Raw genomic sequence first — 15,907 nt, 5'->3', positions numbered from 1 at the left:
GAGTCTCAAGCCTCGAGTCTAAGTCTAAGTTTCGAATCACAAACCTCGAGTCCAAGTCACGAGTCATAAACCTCGAGTCCGAGTCACGAGCCACAAATCATGAATCAAGTTGTTCATTCAATTATTCTAAGCGTAACAAACCATGGAAGAACATCCATGATCAAAGTTGTAAGTTCTTTGTGTGCTATCTGTTTTGTTTATGCTGATTAATTACATACATTGCAAAAGCTTAGGTGCTCTTTTTGCCCATGAAAATCATCCACCAAGTAGGCCTGACTTTAAATTGCAGTATCTTCGTTTATTTCTTTATTTTAGAATGAAGTGCTGGGCTAGTTTTAAAGTACATTTAAGATGGGCTCAGGAGAATGCGTGAGCCGAAGATGGGGGAATATAAAACCTTTGTCACGCCCAGCGCAGGCCACGGATTTTTTTATTTACACGGTAGCCTGGCCATTTCGCTGAAAGTGTTCATATTCGCGACGGGTTCTGAAGTCTATGAGGCTAAATATGGACGTCCGTATGGTGTACTATGGCCAGAGTATGGAAGTCCATATCTGCCGTCGTGCGTCGCCCGTCGTGCGTCGCCCGTCGTGTGCTTTGCAGGTGGGATTTGTACCTGCCTTATTAGGAAAAGATCTTTAGAAGTGAATGGAATCATCACATCGTCATTTGTTAAACCCCGGCTTTTGCAGGTCCTATGCAACCCATTTGATGGGCGACGCACGACGGGTGACGCACGACGGGCGACGGCAGATATGGATTTCCATATTTTCGTCGTAAGTGCGCATCATGTTTTAATATGTTGTATTATTCATATTTAAGTGACACTCATTATTCATGAGCGTACCCGGCTTGCGCCCAGATAGTGTGTCTGTTACGCTCCCATCTATAGCATAAGTCCCAACTATAGTTGGGACAGTCCCAACTGCAGTGCTGCAGTTGGGCTGGCCCAACTATTGTTGACCCATGTCTGTGGGAAATGTCTAAACATTATCCGAGTCAATGTGTCTCACACTTGACAAAATTCATCTAAAATGTGGCACTTTATCTTTTCATTTAGCCACATGACCGATGACATGACATATGTAAACGATATGACTTTGGCACATGCTGGGCACATTATGCTCACAGGCGCTGCTGTAGTTGGGTCGGCCCAACTATAGTTGGGACTAATGCTTTAGTTGGGGCGTAACATCTCCCGTACATAGAACATGGCGCCTCCCAGAGCAGAGGATCTCGATTCAGAACGTTTAGAAAACTGTCGGGTTTTACCAGGAGACTGCCTCAATGATGTCATTATTTCAACTGAAGGGAAAAGGTTTCGACTCGGTCCAGGATTGCGACAGGAAGGAGAAACTGTTGTTGCCTGTAAATGTGGGATTTTGAGGAAGAAAGAACCCAATATTTTGTGGATAGACAGTTACCAAAAACGGGTGAGCAATCCATCCTGGTGGTGTAATGCATCTTTAATTGATATTTACTGCAAAACTTGTTGCATAATGAATCTAAAAGAGATGACATCAATTTAAAGATGTCCTTATCACTTAACAAAGGTTGGTTGAAGATTTTAGTTGGGGATAGACATGTGCAATGTACATTGTATTTGCCTTTTATGTCTCAGTTAGGGAATGCGTCTTTAATGTACATCATAATGTCTCAGTTAGAAGCTATGTGTCTTTGATAAAGCTAAAAAAGTACGGGCCAGAATCAATTAAAAATAGTCTGAGGAAACAAGAAATTGTTGGTTTTTTCCCATTTTAAAGCTAAAATCTTGAACTTTTGAGAGTCTACTTTTAAGCACAAATATCTACAAAACTGCAGCTTTATGAAAATTCCAACAAGCAGATTTGAATTCAGCAAAATAAACCACAACAAAGGGAGTTTTGTTCCATTTTTACATCCTTCATCGTGTTACGGGCATACTAGTGACTTTTTTGAACAATCAACAGCTTTTCCATGGAGGTTTTTACTTTCTCTGCTGTAGATGTTGGCTAAGTTTTTCTCTGAACAATGTTTCTTTGGAACACCCTATCCAGTCCATCATTTTAAGGAGTTCAGAGTGTAGGTGGTGCCACTGCACTCCTCAACACTCCTAAAGGAGTGTATAAAAATCACACTCCTCAAAAAATCTAAAGGTACTTTGCAAATAATGAACGATATGACAAAAACTGTGGATAATATCATCAAAAAAGAACTGTGAGATTCATTTGTAACTTACAATTTCACATTTATCCCACAGCAACTATCATACGTAGACGTATGATTATATAAATACGATCATCGCGAGTGCAGCCTGCTTTTGGACCAGTGAGCCAGCCCTGCACACATGTATAGCATGTACACTGTACATGCTTGAATGTGCATGCATGTCGCATGCAGTTTTGCTGTACATGGTACAATCTGTTTAGTATTTTTATTGGTTGGTAACAAGTTTTCAGAGAGCCAATCAGTATTGATTTTTACAGGGCGCTTACAAGCAGAAAGCGGTGTACCATGAGCTGTGGTCGTCATGAAAACGTTTCGCCGTGCATACATACGTGTGTGCCCATTGAATTCACGCAGGAAACACCCTAGTATGACGGACCATAATTGTACGTAAACATTGTCACGGTGGTACGTACATGTGTGCTGGTTTGACTTTTTCCCATTTTGATTGAGGTGGGTTTGTTACAGTCTGCATCAATTGAACAAAGTTGAAATGCAGTTTAAACTTTCAAATCCCCTTTAGGTTTGTGGTTTTTTTCAAAATTATGGTCATCGTGAGTGTTTCGAGTGCAAGAAATGCTCAAATCAGGAAGAAAAGGGTTTACTTCCTCTTTTATTTAATTTAAGGAACACATACAGCTGTGTTGATTTGTAGGTTGAAACTTACACGTAACGTGAGTTAAATAATGTATTTTAATTTGCAAGTATAAAAATTCTAGTTAAAATGAAAAGAAAACAAGCACTGAGATGATTTATGTGTTGTAAACCCATATTTCTAACTGAACTGAAACTAAATTGATTTTAAAATTTCCCCAAGAACATTACCAACATCAGAAAAAGTGGAAACAATATAGACTTTGTGGTACAAACTACAGTTTGACCTTGTTTTGCATTTCCGTTGATTTATTATTTTTTGTAACAATTTGACTGAAGCATCGTTCAATTTCATGTGGTTTATGACTACTTGGCTGAAGTAGCATAAATGTTTGTTACGACCAGTATGTGTAAGTGTTCTTTTGCAGTTTCCAATCCTTGAGATCTTCAATTTGTTTAAAGCAAAAAAAAGGAGCTTATTTGCCTGTGCTTAATTTCATGTTTTCTTGACTTGTCCTCACCCGGTGTGTGTTCTTCTTTTCTCTTTCCTCTCTAAATATCTTCTTTTCTCTCCTATTTTTACTTTCCAGCTTTAGATCATAACTTTTCATGATGTTGGATCAATGTTGTTCCATTTTAGGGTCCCATAGTAATTACAGTTCAGCATGTAGTGATTTCAGTATGCAGTAGAATTCATGTGACTTGCTATGAATGCAGATGCCTACATTTACATGTACATGCCTAATAATTCAAATTCCTAACACTTTCCTCTTTGAATTCAATGAAGTATTCATGTTAATTTTCCAGTCCCTTTTATAAAATTAAATGCCAATTTTTTCACACAGAAAATGGCCATTTGTAAAAGCAAATTGAATGAGTATTGCCTTGAGTTGAAATGGCTTTTAACATGGAATTGAATAATTTGAATATCAGTCTTGAAACCGAAACTGAAAATCCACTGCAAAGCTACATGTATACCCCAAATTACGCATACATGTAGGTTGTATGTGCATTTCATCATTAAAAAGATCACTTTGTGTGCACATTTTACAGTTTGTATGAAAATATCACCAAGCCATTGTTCTGAATTGCTTTGTGCACCAGTTCAACAGATTTTGTGTCTTATTGAAGAACCCAGATCTAAACCAGACCCTTGCTAGTGGTATGAGCCTTACGTTGTAAGCATTTGAATTTAACTTTCCAGTTCTTCAATTTTAACTTTATGTGAAGGTTGAACAAGCAAATAAATGAAAAAAAAACAATATTAAAAAGAAAAACTAATTAAAAACTAGAAACTGATGACCAAAACCAAGGTCGAACAGTGTCAAAAAATCAAAGTAAGATCTACCTTGTCACCAAAATGAAAGACATACATCTTTCAGTTTAGGAGATTTTTTTATTTTACATGTAAGTGACTCTGCTCAATCCAGAAAACACTTACTAATCTCAGCAGGAAAAATATGGGGTAAGAAACGAACTTCTAATATTGTAATACATGTACATGTCAGTCAGTTTGAGACTAAAAATGCTTTGGGGCAGTGTACAAGTATGTTACACAAAGTTTCTTATAAAGAAACACAGAGATTTATGTTTTTATTGTTGATTTACTTGTTTCCAGTATGTTCCTGTCAGAGGAGAAACTGTTCTTGGGATTGTGGTAGGGAAAACTGGAGATGTATTCAAAGTAGATATTGGTGGCAGTGTACCAGCAAGTCTGTCATATTTAGCATTTGAAGGAGCAACCAAGAGGAATAGACCCAATGTTGTTGTGAGTATACAGTAGTTTGTGAAAGCATAAGCATTGATTTGGGCAATCATTGATCATGTATCAGTGACTTAAATATAACTTACACAATTGTTTTTTAACCTATTTCTACCATTTGGAATATATCTAGATTGGAGATGTTGTCTTTGGTCGTCTGTTAGTTGCAAATCGAGACATGGAGCCAGATTTAGTCTGTATGGATAGTGGAGGACGAAGTGCAGGACTTGGTGTTGTGTCTGGAGGCTTTATGTTCCAATGCTCATTGGGACTAGTTCGGAAGTGAGTATCACTGTGGGTATCTGGATTGTTATCATTTGCCAACTGCAGTTATGGCTTGGGCAAAGTGTATGTCCATAATCACCGTCTTGACTTAACCACTTTGCTGCCAGGGTTTCCGGAAACAAACTTCTTGGGTTTTTGTGCAGTTTTCTAACGTCAAAAACTGAGGCACTTATCTATCTGACTGACTTCATGTTGTGTATGTATGTTGTTCATCAAACCGAGGGGCAGCCAAAAAAAGTCACGATGATGTCATCAGGGGTCACATGACATAAGGTTAAAGTTGCAGTTTTCTCCATAAGTATTGTGTACGTTTTCAACTACTCACTATGAGAGTGGACCTGATCTTTGGCTGAGGATTACTATAAGAAGGAAAGAGAAAACAGAGAAAGGTTTCCTTTTGGTCGATAATGAACATACCAAAGAGTTAAAATATCAATTAATACTTCATAATTTCCTTTTAGTATAAACGCTTATCCTGTCATAAACTTAAAGGTGCAGTTTTTCTCCATAAGTTGTGTGCACGTTTTTTTGTCCAAAATTTAGGCACTCTCCTATGATTTACCTCTTATTTGGTTCATACATGTATTTAGTGCATCAGGCCAAGAGGGTGTGAGACAAAAATTGTCACTGTGACGTCATTAGCAGTCACGTGACATGAGATTAAAGTTGGAGTCTCTCTCCATAGGTTTTCTACATGTTTTTTTACCATGCACTGATTGATAAATTTTCAACCAACTAATGAATATTTTATAAAAGTTTATCCTGTGTTTGAAAGCTCGTGATATTTGGGTCACTTGTGAATGATAAGAAACAATCTAAATTGGTACTGTCAAACTCTTGGTACTGAGAGTCTTTGTTAACAAGAAGTGTTGGGCTCTGTTGCATGCTTGAGATTTACTCAAATTGAGATTTGTTTACATTTGTTACCAAACTCAGCTTGTATTTTCACATCGAAATAAACAAGTACACTGGTGTTTTAATTAAAGGTTTGCCCTTACATCAATGTATATTAAATAAAACTGTATTCTCAGCACTTGTCTTAGAGTTTGTGAAAATATTCACAAGCTTACTTGGGTGGGACTTGAACCCACAACCTCCTGCTTACTAGAGCAGATGTCTTAACCACTAGACCGCCGAGCTTGCTGGGGCTGGCTGGCTGGTCCGGGTCAGATGTAGTAGTGGGTACCATGAAACCATTTGGAGATGTACTTTGGCATTACACAGACAAGCACTGAGAATTCAATGTTATTTTATGTATGTTGGTGTAAGGGCAAAACCCATAAATAGAAATTTAATGTCTCTCCAACACAAAGTACATCTTGACACACTGTCAACATGTCCCTCGTTTCTTTCCCCCACAAGCTTCTTCTCTTGTCTCATATGCATTCAAGTGACCAAATATCTAAGAAAGTTCAGAAGTTTTGTATCCCCTACTGCACTGTGGTTAAGATCTAGACAGAGAGATAACATTCACCCCCAAAATAATTTTTTGAATAGTTTTACCATAAATATTCCATTGAGGTATGTACCTTTGCTTTTTGTGAAGAAAGGTAGACTTGTAATAGTTGGGAAAATGTCAACATAGAACCCTGCTTTAAAAAACAAAATTATGTCTTTAGAGAGGAATCTTTGCGTCATTGTGTAGTTTGTTTGACACTCTTTCAGTTGATATAAATTTGCTTTCAAAAAAATTGACTGGAGTGTAGAAATTTGCATTGACTATTTACAGTGAATCATGAAGAAGTACCAAAAAAGAAAGACACTCATTAACATATTTATAAATGGCTAGGGCAAAAATGTCTAGTTGATTCATAAAATTAATTGGTTGACTGGTGAATTGGCTACAAAAATAATCAAGTCACGCAATTCATCATGTGTAAAAAAAAAGTCAACTTTCTATGCTGCCCTCCCTAGGAATTAACGTTGTTTGGAGTGACAATGAATAGCACCCTCCGCCCCAGCTCCCCAAATAAGTGGAGAAAACTGTATGTGATCGCTGCAGGTGATGTCAGGCTGGGGTTCCATGTTATCACATTCACCTGTAAGCCACTGGCTTTGTTCTAATTGTGTGGACTTTATGTGCGATGGTTGGTCATAATGTGTTATAACTTGGACTGAATAGTAGTTGAAAGAAATGTGTGTTTCATCAGGGGCAATGTCAATTGTACCAACGAATGCTAGGGTGTGAAGATGTATTTTTTACAACAGTTGTCACGTAAACGAGCAAAATCAGGACATTTCTAACTGCTTGTGTCTTTCTTGAACTCAGTGTTGTGCCTGGAATAGCAGATAAGAGAGTTTTTCAAACTGCCTAGCGATTGGTCAAATAGGATATTTGATTTGGATGTCAGCTCTGTGATAGTTAAATGCCGTGGGCAAGTAGGGTTGCTTGTACACAGTGCATGTATGTATGGACAAGAATCAGGAATTTTTGTTAGCTTGAAATTTGGATAACTTGTATTTTTTTATCCATTCCATTGAGGTTCAAGTTATCGAGAGTTTACTGTATTTCAGCTCATTTTGTGTGGTGTTATTTCTATAGAAAATTTGATTAAAACTTTGGACAAAGACTTCTGAAAAATAGATAATACTGAAAATTAAAGGTGTATTTCTCTTTGCTGATAAAACTCATGAAAGAACATGGAGGTAGAGCTACATGTACCTCTGTGGACAGAAATTTGGTTTGTTTCAACTTAAACTGGGGATAAATGAAAAAAATTTGAAATCAAAATGGTTGAACAAATGAGGCCAATTACATTGAGATCGCCTGCAAAATATTCCCAGAGCCTGACCTCGCAGGGTCAGAATGCACTAAGGAAACAGTCATCCAACGAATATGGATTCTTCACTGGGATTGAAAAACATTATTGAAGAGGAAAGAGAGGTGACCAGGAAGAGGCAACTTGTTCAATGTTCCAGATTGCTTCATACTTTTTAATCACAAAAATGCTTAGCCAAAAGGGGCCCAGACCGACCTACGGGACCTGAGCATTTGGGCTCCTTGAACACAGGCAGAGGTCTCCCCTTAGATACACTTTTCCCAACATGGTACATGTACATGTACCTTCAAGTTTGACTCTAAACAGATGTGTTGTTTGCCAGAAACAATGTCCTGGAATCAGACACATTCTCTGGACATTCCTCCGGTACCACCTACAGAACTAAACACCCTGTCACTTGTAGCTCTTCTAATGTCACATATCTTATCTCTTGCAGGGTGTGCATTGTTTAGTATGTTGGAGACTTTCAAGAAGCATTTCTCTGGCCACAGATCTATGTTCAACACCAAGCGATGAGGTACCCCTGTGCACAGCTATATCCAGCCAGAAATGAGACTGAGGAGTACCCCCCCAACATGTCCGATCGCTATACACACTCTAGACTATTGCTACCTAACACGTCCTCTCCAGATGTCTGAAAACAATTCCCCAGATTCCAGTGAGACAACGACCAACACAAAGCGGGGGGAGGGGTTCTCTCATATCGTGCTTCATAATATGTGCACAGCTATGGGCCATGACTTTAACCTTCCCAACCATTCCTATTCCGACATGATCTTACAGGGCATACATGTAGAATCACTTGGCCACCGTAAAGGTGCTGTTCTCTTCAACAGGAAGAAGCTTTGCCTCCGCACCGTACTACCAAATGGCCTGAACATCCAAGAGGCTAGGGAAACTAATTAATATCTTTTCTCCGTCACTTTTGTCTGCAGATTATTATTGTATTCTTTTATCTCTTCCCACCTGACATCCCTTTATTGCCACCAGCTCTCTCACTCCTTCCTTTTGTCCTCCTGCATTTGTCCATGCTTGCTTGATTCCCTGCTTGCTTGTTTGTCCCTGTACTTGTCACTGTGCCTTTGAGAAAGATTCTTCTAGGATCAAAATGTCAGGCCCCCCATTTTGTGATTCGTATTTCTTGCAGCAGTTTTGTATTACATATGTTCATCTACAAATGTTATTTCTCACAGTACAGTTTCCTAGCATTTTGCTGTAGTGGCAGCCTTGGTATCAGTGGACACATTTATAGGATTGCACTGCATTGAATCATTGTATGCTGTGCTTGGCATAACATTGAATGTCAATTTCAATTTTTTTTTTTTTTTGGTTGTACATGTTTTTTTTTTGGGGGGGGGGGTAAAGGAACAGTGCGATGAATTTTTCTTATCAATTACTGTTGTGCACTGACCTGACAATAAATTGCCAAAAAGAATGAACATTTCAATGTATGAATGTACATATATGAAAATGGTTTCAAATCTTTCTGGAGTGGAGTAAGTGTGCTTTTTTAAACATTCAAAATTGACCAGGCTTTTCCAGACAGGTGAGGGCACTGGTAATGTGATGGAAATTCAGGAAGACACTTTCGAGTTCGCAAGTTTTAATGTTCCAGTTTTGAACCCCAAATTTACTCTCTGTAAACATGTCTGAGAAAAGGTTTTCGCTTGCTTATTGTTACATACATACACAATAAATTGCCAAAATAAATGGAAATCTTTGATGAGAAATCCAGCAAGTTTTACAGATCAGTGCCACATTATGCCTTTTCCCACTAAACAAAATCGTGGAGCTGGCCCCAGGTGGTTCGGGCTGAAAATAAACCATGATTCATTCTTGAAATTCTTGTTGGTGGTTCCAAAGAGGGTCAGCAGTAACAAATATTGTTTCTCATATTTTGGTTTGATATTCGAAGCACATGTAATTATTTAAAATTGTTCACAAAGTCAGACCCTTAAAAAAAGGATCCCTTGTGTAATTCGCAAAAATACATCAAATTGTTTCAGCTACATGTGCATGTACGGTAGATCTCAGTCCAAATTGCTTCTTGTACTGAGGATAATAATTATAATGTTGATTAAACTTTTTCAAAATTGCACCCTTTTTCAGGATCCTGTCCCCTGAATGCACTTTGATAAAACAACTCGGCCAGCTCATACCAGTGGAGTTGGCGGTGGGAATGAATGGGCGAATATGGCTACGAAGCAAGACCCTGTCAAGCACAATCACTGCAATGAATGCCATCTCTAGTGCTGAGTGGATGACAGAGGCAGAGATCAGACTTATGGTGCACAAACTACAGGACTCCTTTTTAGGAGTGTAGAGTGGAACTAGATCGTAGTATGTGAGCCACATAAAAAACAAAAGGGAGTCACATATCAGTGCTGACCACTGAGAGCAAGTTGCTTCTAAATCTAGTGTTTCTTCCAGCCGTCTATTTGGACGTATTTATTAGGATGAGAACCATGCATATCCAGTTTGATATACAGATTACAAAAATAATTACGGCTGAGATAAAGAGGAAGATCTCCACACTCTACTTGCAGTTTCTGTAATGAGGTTTCATACAGTGCTCTACAGCATATCCTCAGAGCCTGGTATTGTATACTATCTAATTTTTGCTTGTATTCTAAAGCCGCTGAGTTGCAGGCTTCACATCCGTACTCCAGAACTGGTTTGATAAGAGTTTTGTACAGGCAAAAGAGAATACAACAGTCTGATCCCCAATCAGTTCCACTAATACATCTGAGGATGTTAAGTTTAGCTTTGCATCTTTTGACGACATAATTGATACGTTCCTTCCAGGTTAGTTTGTTGTCAAAGATGACACCAAGAAATTTAGCTGAATTTTGAAATTTTATGTCAGAATTATTTATCTTCAGTTTAGAGGAAGCATTTCGTTTATGAGTAAATAGGACAGCGTAGGTCTTGGGAGTTGATATTTTAAAGCCCCATTTTCCACACCAAGAGGAAATGTAATTGAGACTTTGTTCGATCTTACTGGTAATGAAATTAATTTTTCTATTGGATTTCCATATGACTATGTCGTCTACATACTGACAGAAGGTCATTAACAGCATATTTAAGAGTGTTGGACTAATAACGCTACCATTTTTAACAGTACATGATTCAGAATGAGTGTTATTTATTTTAACCTGGATTTTCCGATTTGTAAGAAAGTAATTTATCCATCGTGTAATACGCCCACTAATTCCTTGTGATTGTAATTTGATGACAATTCCTTTGGGCCATAGCATATCATATGCTTTTTCAAGATCCAGGAAGACCGCCAAAGTACTTTCTCTGTTGGCAAAAGCCTTGTTTATGCTAGATTCAAGATGAATGATATGGTCTTTGGTGCTTCTCCCTTTCCGGAAACCAGACTGATGATTAAATTGTGCTTCTCCAGGTACCAGATAAGTCTATTATTGACCATGCGCTCCATTATTTTGCAGAAGGTGGAGGTGAGCACAATTGGCCGGTAAGATTTAAGATCAGTAGGAGTTTTGCCGGGTTTAAGAATAGGAGTAAGTATGGCTTCTTTCCATCGGCTAGGACACTGGGAAGTACTCCAGATCTTGTTGAAAATGACTGGAGTTGATAGCTTGGTAATCCGGAAGCGGTGGAGCGTGGAACGGGATTCGCGGGTTGCGTATAACTCAGCGTGTGCACTGTTGCGTGAAGGTGTCGGATCCTGTGGCGGTGTGAGTTACAGAATTGGCGGGAAACCCTGGGTTCGGGTATAGGGAACCCTTATGCCAAGGGGGGACGGGGGGGTTCGGGTAGAGAAGACCTCCGCGCCTGGAGTGGGGGGCATGGGTTTCGGGTATAGGGGACCCTACTGCCCGGGAGTGGGTGTCTGCTTGGGTGCAAGTAGTGGGCGCCAGATGTCGCTGAGCTTGAAACCGATGTCTTGGGGTACGGTGTGCCGGAAATTCTCGATGGCTTCTCAAATTCTTCTTTGGAGCCAGTTCTGGATGGGGGCGATGAGTTAGGCCTTGTCCCATTCAATGCGGCTATATCTATCCGACGGCTCAATTACACCTCTTTTTCCGTTATGATCTCTTCTTGATCTCCCATCAGGCACCGCCAAAGCCGTTCCTCGATTGGCTTTGCATCATTCATGTTGATGCAGTGCTTAACAACCTCAGTCCGACCAATTTCATGGTCATCCCAAGAAAACATATCCTGATAATTTGACAAGACACTCCACCACTATATGGTGATCCTCATCTCTCAAAAAACCCACACTTCTGAATAAATCCCGCAGATGCTCGGGACGTTCAGACCAAGGAACGCCCCGAAAATGGTCAACCTCTACCTGGGAACCATCCCCAATTTGTTACATCGCCTTCCAACTTGCTTCTCCCTGTCAGGGTAAGCACCTAAAGCGGTAGCACATCCTGATCACCCTCAACCGGTGATCTCGCAAGAATTAAATGTCACTGTGCCAATTCTCCACTGCCTCCCACAGGCTCAAGTACAGGACCTATTACAACCTCACACCACCTTCGAATGGCACCTGACACTACACCCTTTGTGTCAGTAACAACCACCCTCCCTACAAATAGTTCACTATTCAACCCCAGCTGCAGAGTGTGCATTTCCAAACTTGCACCCATGGCATTTGAAGCAAGATATGGGACAGAGAGACCCCCCCGCCTTTGTGTTGGTCATTGTTTGATCGGAATCTCAGGAATTCTTTACAGACTTCTAGGGGGGATGTGTTGGGTAACAATAGTCTACAGTGTGTATAGGGATTGGACAGGTAAGGGGGTACCCTCCGTCCCATATCTTGCCTGGTATAACCTATGGGCAACAGGAAATTCATCCCCAAATCCTGAATACGGGGTGTCAGCAAAAATTACCTTCACTGAAGACAATGACTTTCCAATCTGTACCTCCATCCAGGCAGTACCACTCGTTGCCAACGGGCTTCCGTCTACCTGATTAATTTTCAGATCCTCAGTCAGCACTATTGGCCTGTGATCATTCGGAATTTTGTTATACACCGAACTACTCGACAGTTTCTGACAACCTAGCTGTGTCTCGAAGGAACCTACATCATGTATTCCATACCACCCCATTCACGAACAAGCCATGTTTCGCCTTTTCTTGTAGTCGTAGGACATGTAACCTCTAATGGTTGGTCTCCTGCTCCAGCTTGGGTTCCTCGCAATTTCTATTCCTTGTCGGCCCTGTGAACTTCCCAGTCTGCTCCCTTGCCCGCCGGTCGGCTGGATAGCGTTTCCCTGTTTTGGATCTTCTTTCTTCCAGGGCTCCTGCATGCTCGCCAAAAATTACCTGTTTCACTACAATTGAAACATTTCAGATCACCCGTCTTTTTTCTAGGAACCTTGGGCGACCGTGCTGGAGATACGTGTAACTCCACCTGTCTCCCCGCTACGTTTCTGCTTCATCAACTCTGAAAAAACACAGATTAATATCATGGAACATACCCACTGTTCAATGGCCTGCCAAATCTCCTCCATCTTCGGCACAGTTGAAAGCCCCACGAACTGTGCTGGCTTGCAATCTTGCCGTGCTGCTCCTCAAGTTTCTCAAAGTTCTCGGTTTCTTATACGACCCTCACAGCTTAATCAAGACCCTCAGGACGGGCACGGTGGATGCACTCCCGCACAGTCTCCACTGCATCCTGAAACGGTTCTTGACAAGCCTACCCCTGGCCTCTTCCTGTATCTCAGGATAAGCCTTTGCCGCCAATTCCCTAAAAAGCCTGACCTAACTCGCGAAAAGTCTCCTTCAGTCACTGGTTACGATGTTGTTAGTCCACTAGAAAGTTCTCCGCTTGTCGGCTATGAGCAAACCGCGGCCCAAGCAGCCTCACAAGCTCATTGTATGTGCGCCCGTGCCCTGCCGGTGCACAACCAGCAATCAACCTCAGTGCACCCCTGTAGACTTGCAGATGAAGTACATGTACAGTGCCGCCTGCAGGTCGGCCAGCCATTTTCTTCACGACAGGATTCACCACCCCGAAATACTCGTTCCATGCAACTTTCCCGCCATTTCTGTCTGGTGCAATGTTAGGATGACGAGATACCGGTATCTTTTTTGATTAAGTTTATTTTTATGAGCTTCCGCTTTCCGAGCTAATTTTCAGTAGATATATATTTCCAAGTTTGAGTTTATTTAATCTCCAAAAAACGAAAAAACTTTAAAGAGATGTTACTGATTAAAACGAACTTAAAAATCTCCTAAAAACGAACTTGGAAAAATATATCTCGTACAAAAGATATGTCTACAAAAATAAAAATAATATTTCAAAATATCAATCCCACAAGCACTAACTGGAGAATATTATAACTCCATCAAATGAACTTTGAAAAAAAAATCGTAAAAACAAACTTGAAAACATACTTCATAAACGCGAACTTCAAAAAATGAAGTCTTTTTTTTTTAAATCTCTACTTGATGGCACTACAGGGTGTTCAAACTTTCCTTATAAAAAGAGCAGTTTCCATGGCCAAGAGCAATCGATAAATTTACCTTAAAGAGTACCCCCCCAGCGCCTCTTCGACAATGCAGCTCTGTAGATTCGTGGAAAAGGCGTCATCGTAGGAAAGTTACGGCGTGCAGTTGACTCGTGTCGGTACCACAGGCACCCCAGGAGGCCTATACGCGCGTGCGAGCGCAATTATGCTACATGGCCATAGTTTGCACGTCAATGGAAATCTAACGTCATTCTCGGTTGACTTACTGATAAATATGAGCACAAAGGAAATTATATCTGGAAATATAAATGGGCGGTTGGTGTTTGGAATCGTACTTTTTAATGACGAAAATCCTCTCCTGTACAGCTTAGAAACGACAGCCATATTGGCTAAGCACAGCCGATAGTTTGACCCAAAGATCGTGTAGCGCCGAAGGCGCAAGATAGATATATCTGCCCAAAGGGTGTAATTACCATGGGCGCCTTTTGAGCAAGCGATACGCCTGCACAGTTTACGGTAATGCTAGGCGCAGGGTCACCAGGTGCACGTGCATGCCGCAGCGCCTGCGCCTTTGCATGTGCATTACACAGGCGTATCGCTTGCTCAAATGGCGCCCATGCAATTACAACGTTTTACGTGTATTCACGGTGAAGTTTGCCATCTTGTGCCGCTTTGCGGCGCTGTGGTTTGACTACACAATTCACAATTATGCTTTGGGGTGCACTGAACCAATTCAAGCTCCATTGAAAATAGTGTAAAATCAACCAAGTTTGGAGCCCCATGGCAGGCAACTGAAGTCCCTGAGGCCTCTCAAACAAAAATCAATGTGTTGTTTGGTCCTTCAGATTTCATTTGATTTTCAATTTTTAGTAGGTTAACCAATGATTTTTTTAATTATCCGCCCAAAACAAACTCACCCCCAAAAAAGTGAATGTTGCCAAGCCTTCCCAGCGGCCATTTTTCAAATGACATCCCTCACCTTCTTGGGGCTCTTCTGACTAATTTTCAATCCCATTTTTGTCTGCTTTGCCCCCAGATGGGTGTCCCTGAATCTACAGAGATGATCCTGGGCTATACTGACACAATTCCACCATTTCTTGGCCCAAACAGACCACTCTTTTTGAAACAATCTCTTTTTCTGCGCCTCGGCCTGGCGGAGAATTTTCCTTGAATTGGGACACTGCACCCATAAGACGCCTTGAATAAAAGCTCGATTGGAAATGGGTGCATTCCACCAAAATTGTATTTCTGCGCGCGAGCTCATTAATATTTTGCTATCCCACGGGGTTTTTACAATAAGACATGCCATAATCAGAAGGCATCATAGAAATATTTCTATATATCCCGAATTTGGTACTGATAGTTTCTGGTTCAGGGTATTTCTTTCACAAAAATTCCCATATTGCGGACCTATTTTGGATAGGGCGGGCGGTTACATTCAGAAATGAGCGCTTAGTTTTACTGCTGTTTTTGGGGTATCTTCCTTGAAAGGCGAATAGAAAAAGATTTTCGTGGCTAACCCCCATGAAATTAAACGAAAAGTGATCTTCTGGAAATAATCTTGAATTTCCAGTAAAAAAAACGGAGGCCAACCTCTTCATGAGAGTCAACGGGCGGCACTATTTCGGTCCGATTTTGCACTGTTTTCGGCGCGTATTTGGTGTAGTGCAACAGCGGGCAAGTTTTCATTTACATATTCTCGGCAGCGGGCCAATCAGGCAGAACCTCCGTCGTCGGTACTCGGCGACCATCAGCGTGATCACAGAACAAAGAAGGAAAAGTCGCACCGGGACCAGCCGCCTACATACCCAATGGCAAAGCGTGTTCGA

The 15,907-nt window shown here is 40.7% G+C and overlaps 1 protein-coding gene across 1 annotated transcript; it reads left to right on the top strand.

Annotated features, from left to right (window-relative positions):
- Window positions 1-589: 589 nt before the first annotated feature.
- exosc3 (exosome component 3) lies at window positions 590-11,051 on the top strand. Its single transcript, XM_087144140.1, has 4 exons — window positions 590-776; window positions 4,418-4,567; window positions 4,695-4,843; window positions 9,736-11,051. The coding sequence occupies exons 1-4, from the start codon at window positions 756-758 to the stop codon at window positions 9,947-9,949; spliced, it is 534 nt and encodes a 177-aa protein (XP_087000266.1). The 5' UTR covers window positions 590-755; the 3' UTR covers window positions 9,950-11,051.
- The last annotated feature ends 4,856 nt before the right edge of the window (window positions 11,052-15,907 follow it).

Source organism: Acanthaster planci, linkage group LG12 (genome assembly GCF_054643075.1).
Source record: "Acanthaster planci isolate LZ-2023a linkage group LG12, COTS_SCS, whole genome shotgun sequence".
NCBI lineage: Eukaryota > Metazoa > Echinodermata > Asteroidea > Valvatida > Acanthasteridae > Acanthaster > Acanthaster planci.
Note: the sequence above shows the minus strand (reverse complement) of the source record. Positions and strands in the feature narration are given on the sequence as shown.

Excerpts from the sequence above, each read along its gene's own strand:
- exosc3 (XM_087144140.1), top strand. The coding sequence starts at position 756 with ATGGATTTCCATATTTTCGTC. Across the intron at positions 4,568-4,694 it reads GGAATAGACCCAATGTTGTT|ATTGGAGATGTTGTCTTTGG; the intron begins GTGAGTATACAG and ends GAATATATCTAG. Across the intron at positions 4,844-9,735 it reads TCATTGGGACTAGTTCGGAA|GATCCTGTCCCCTGAATGCA; the intron begins GTGAGTATCACT and ends ACCCTTTTTCAG.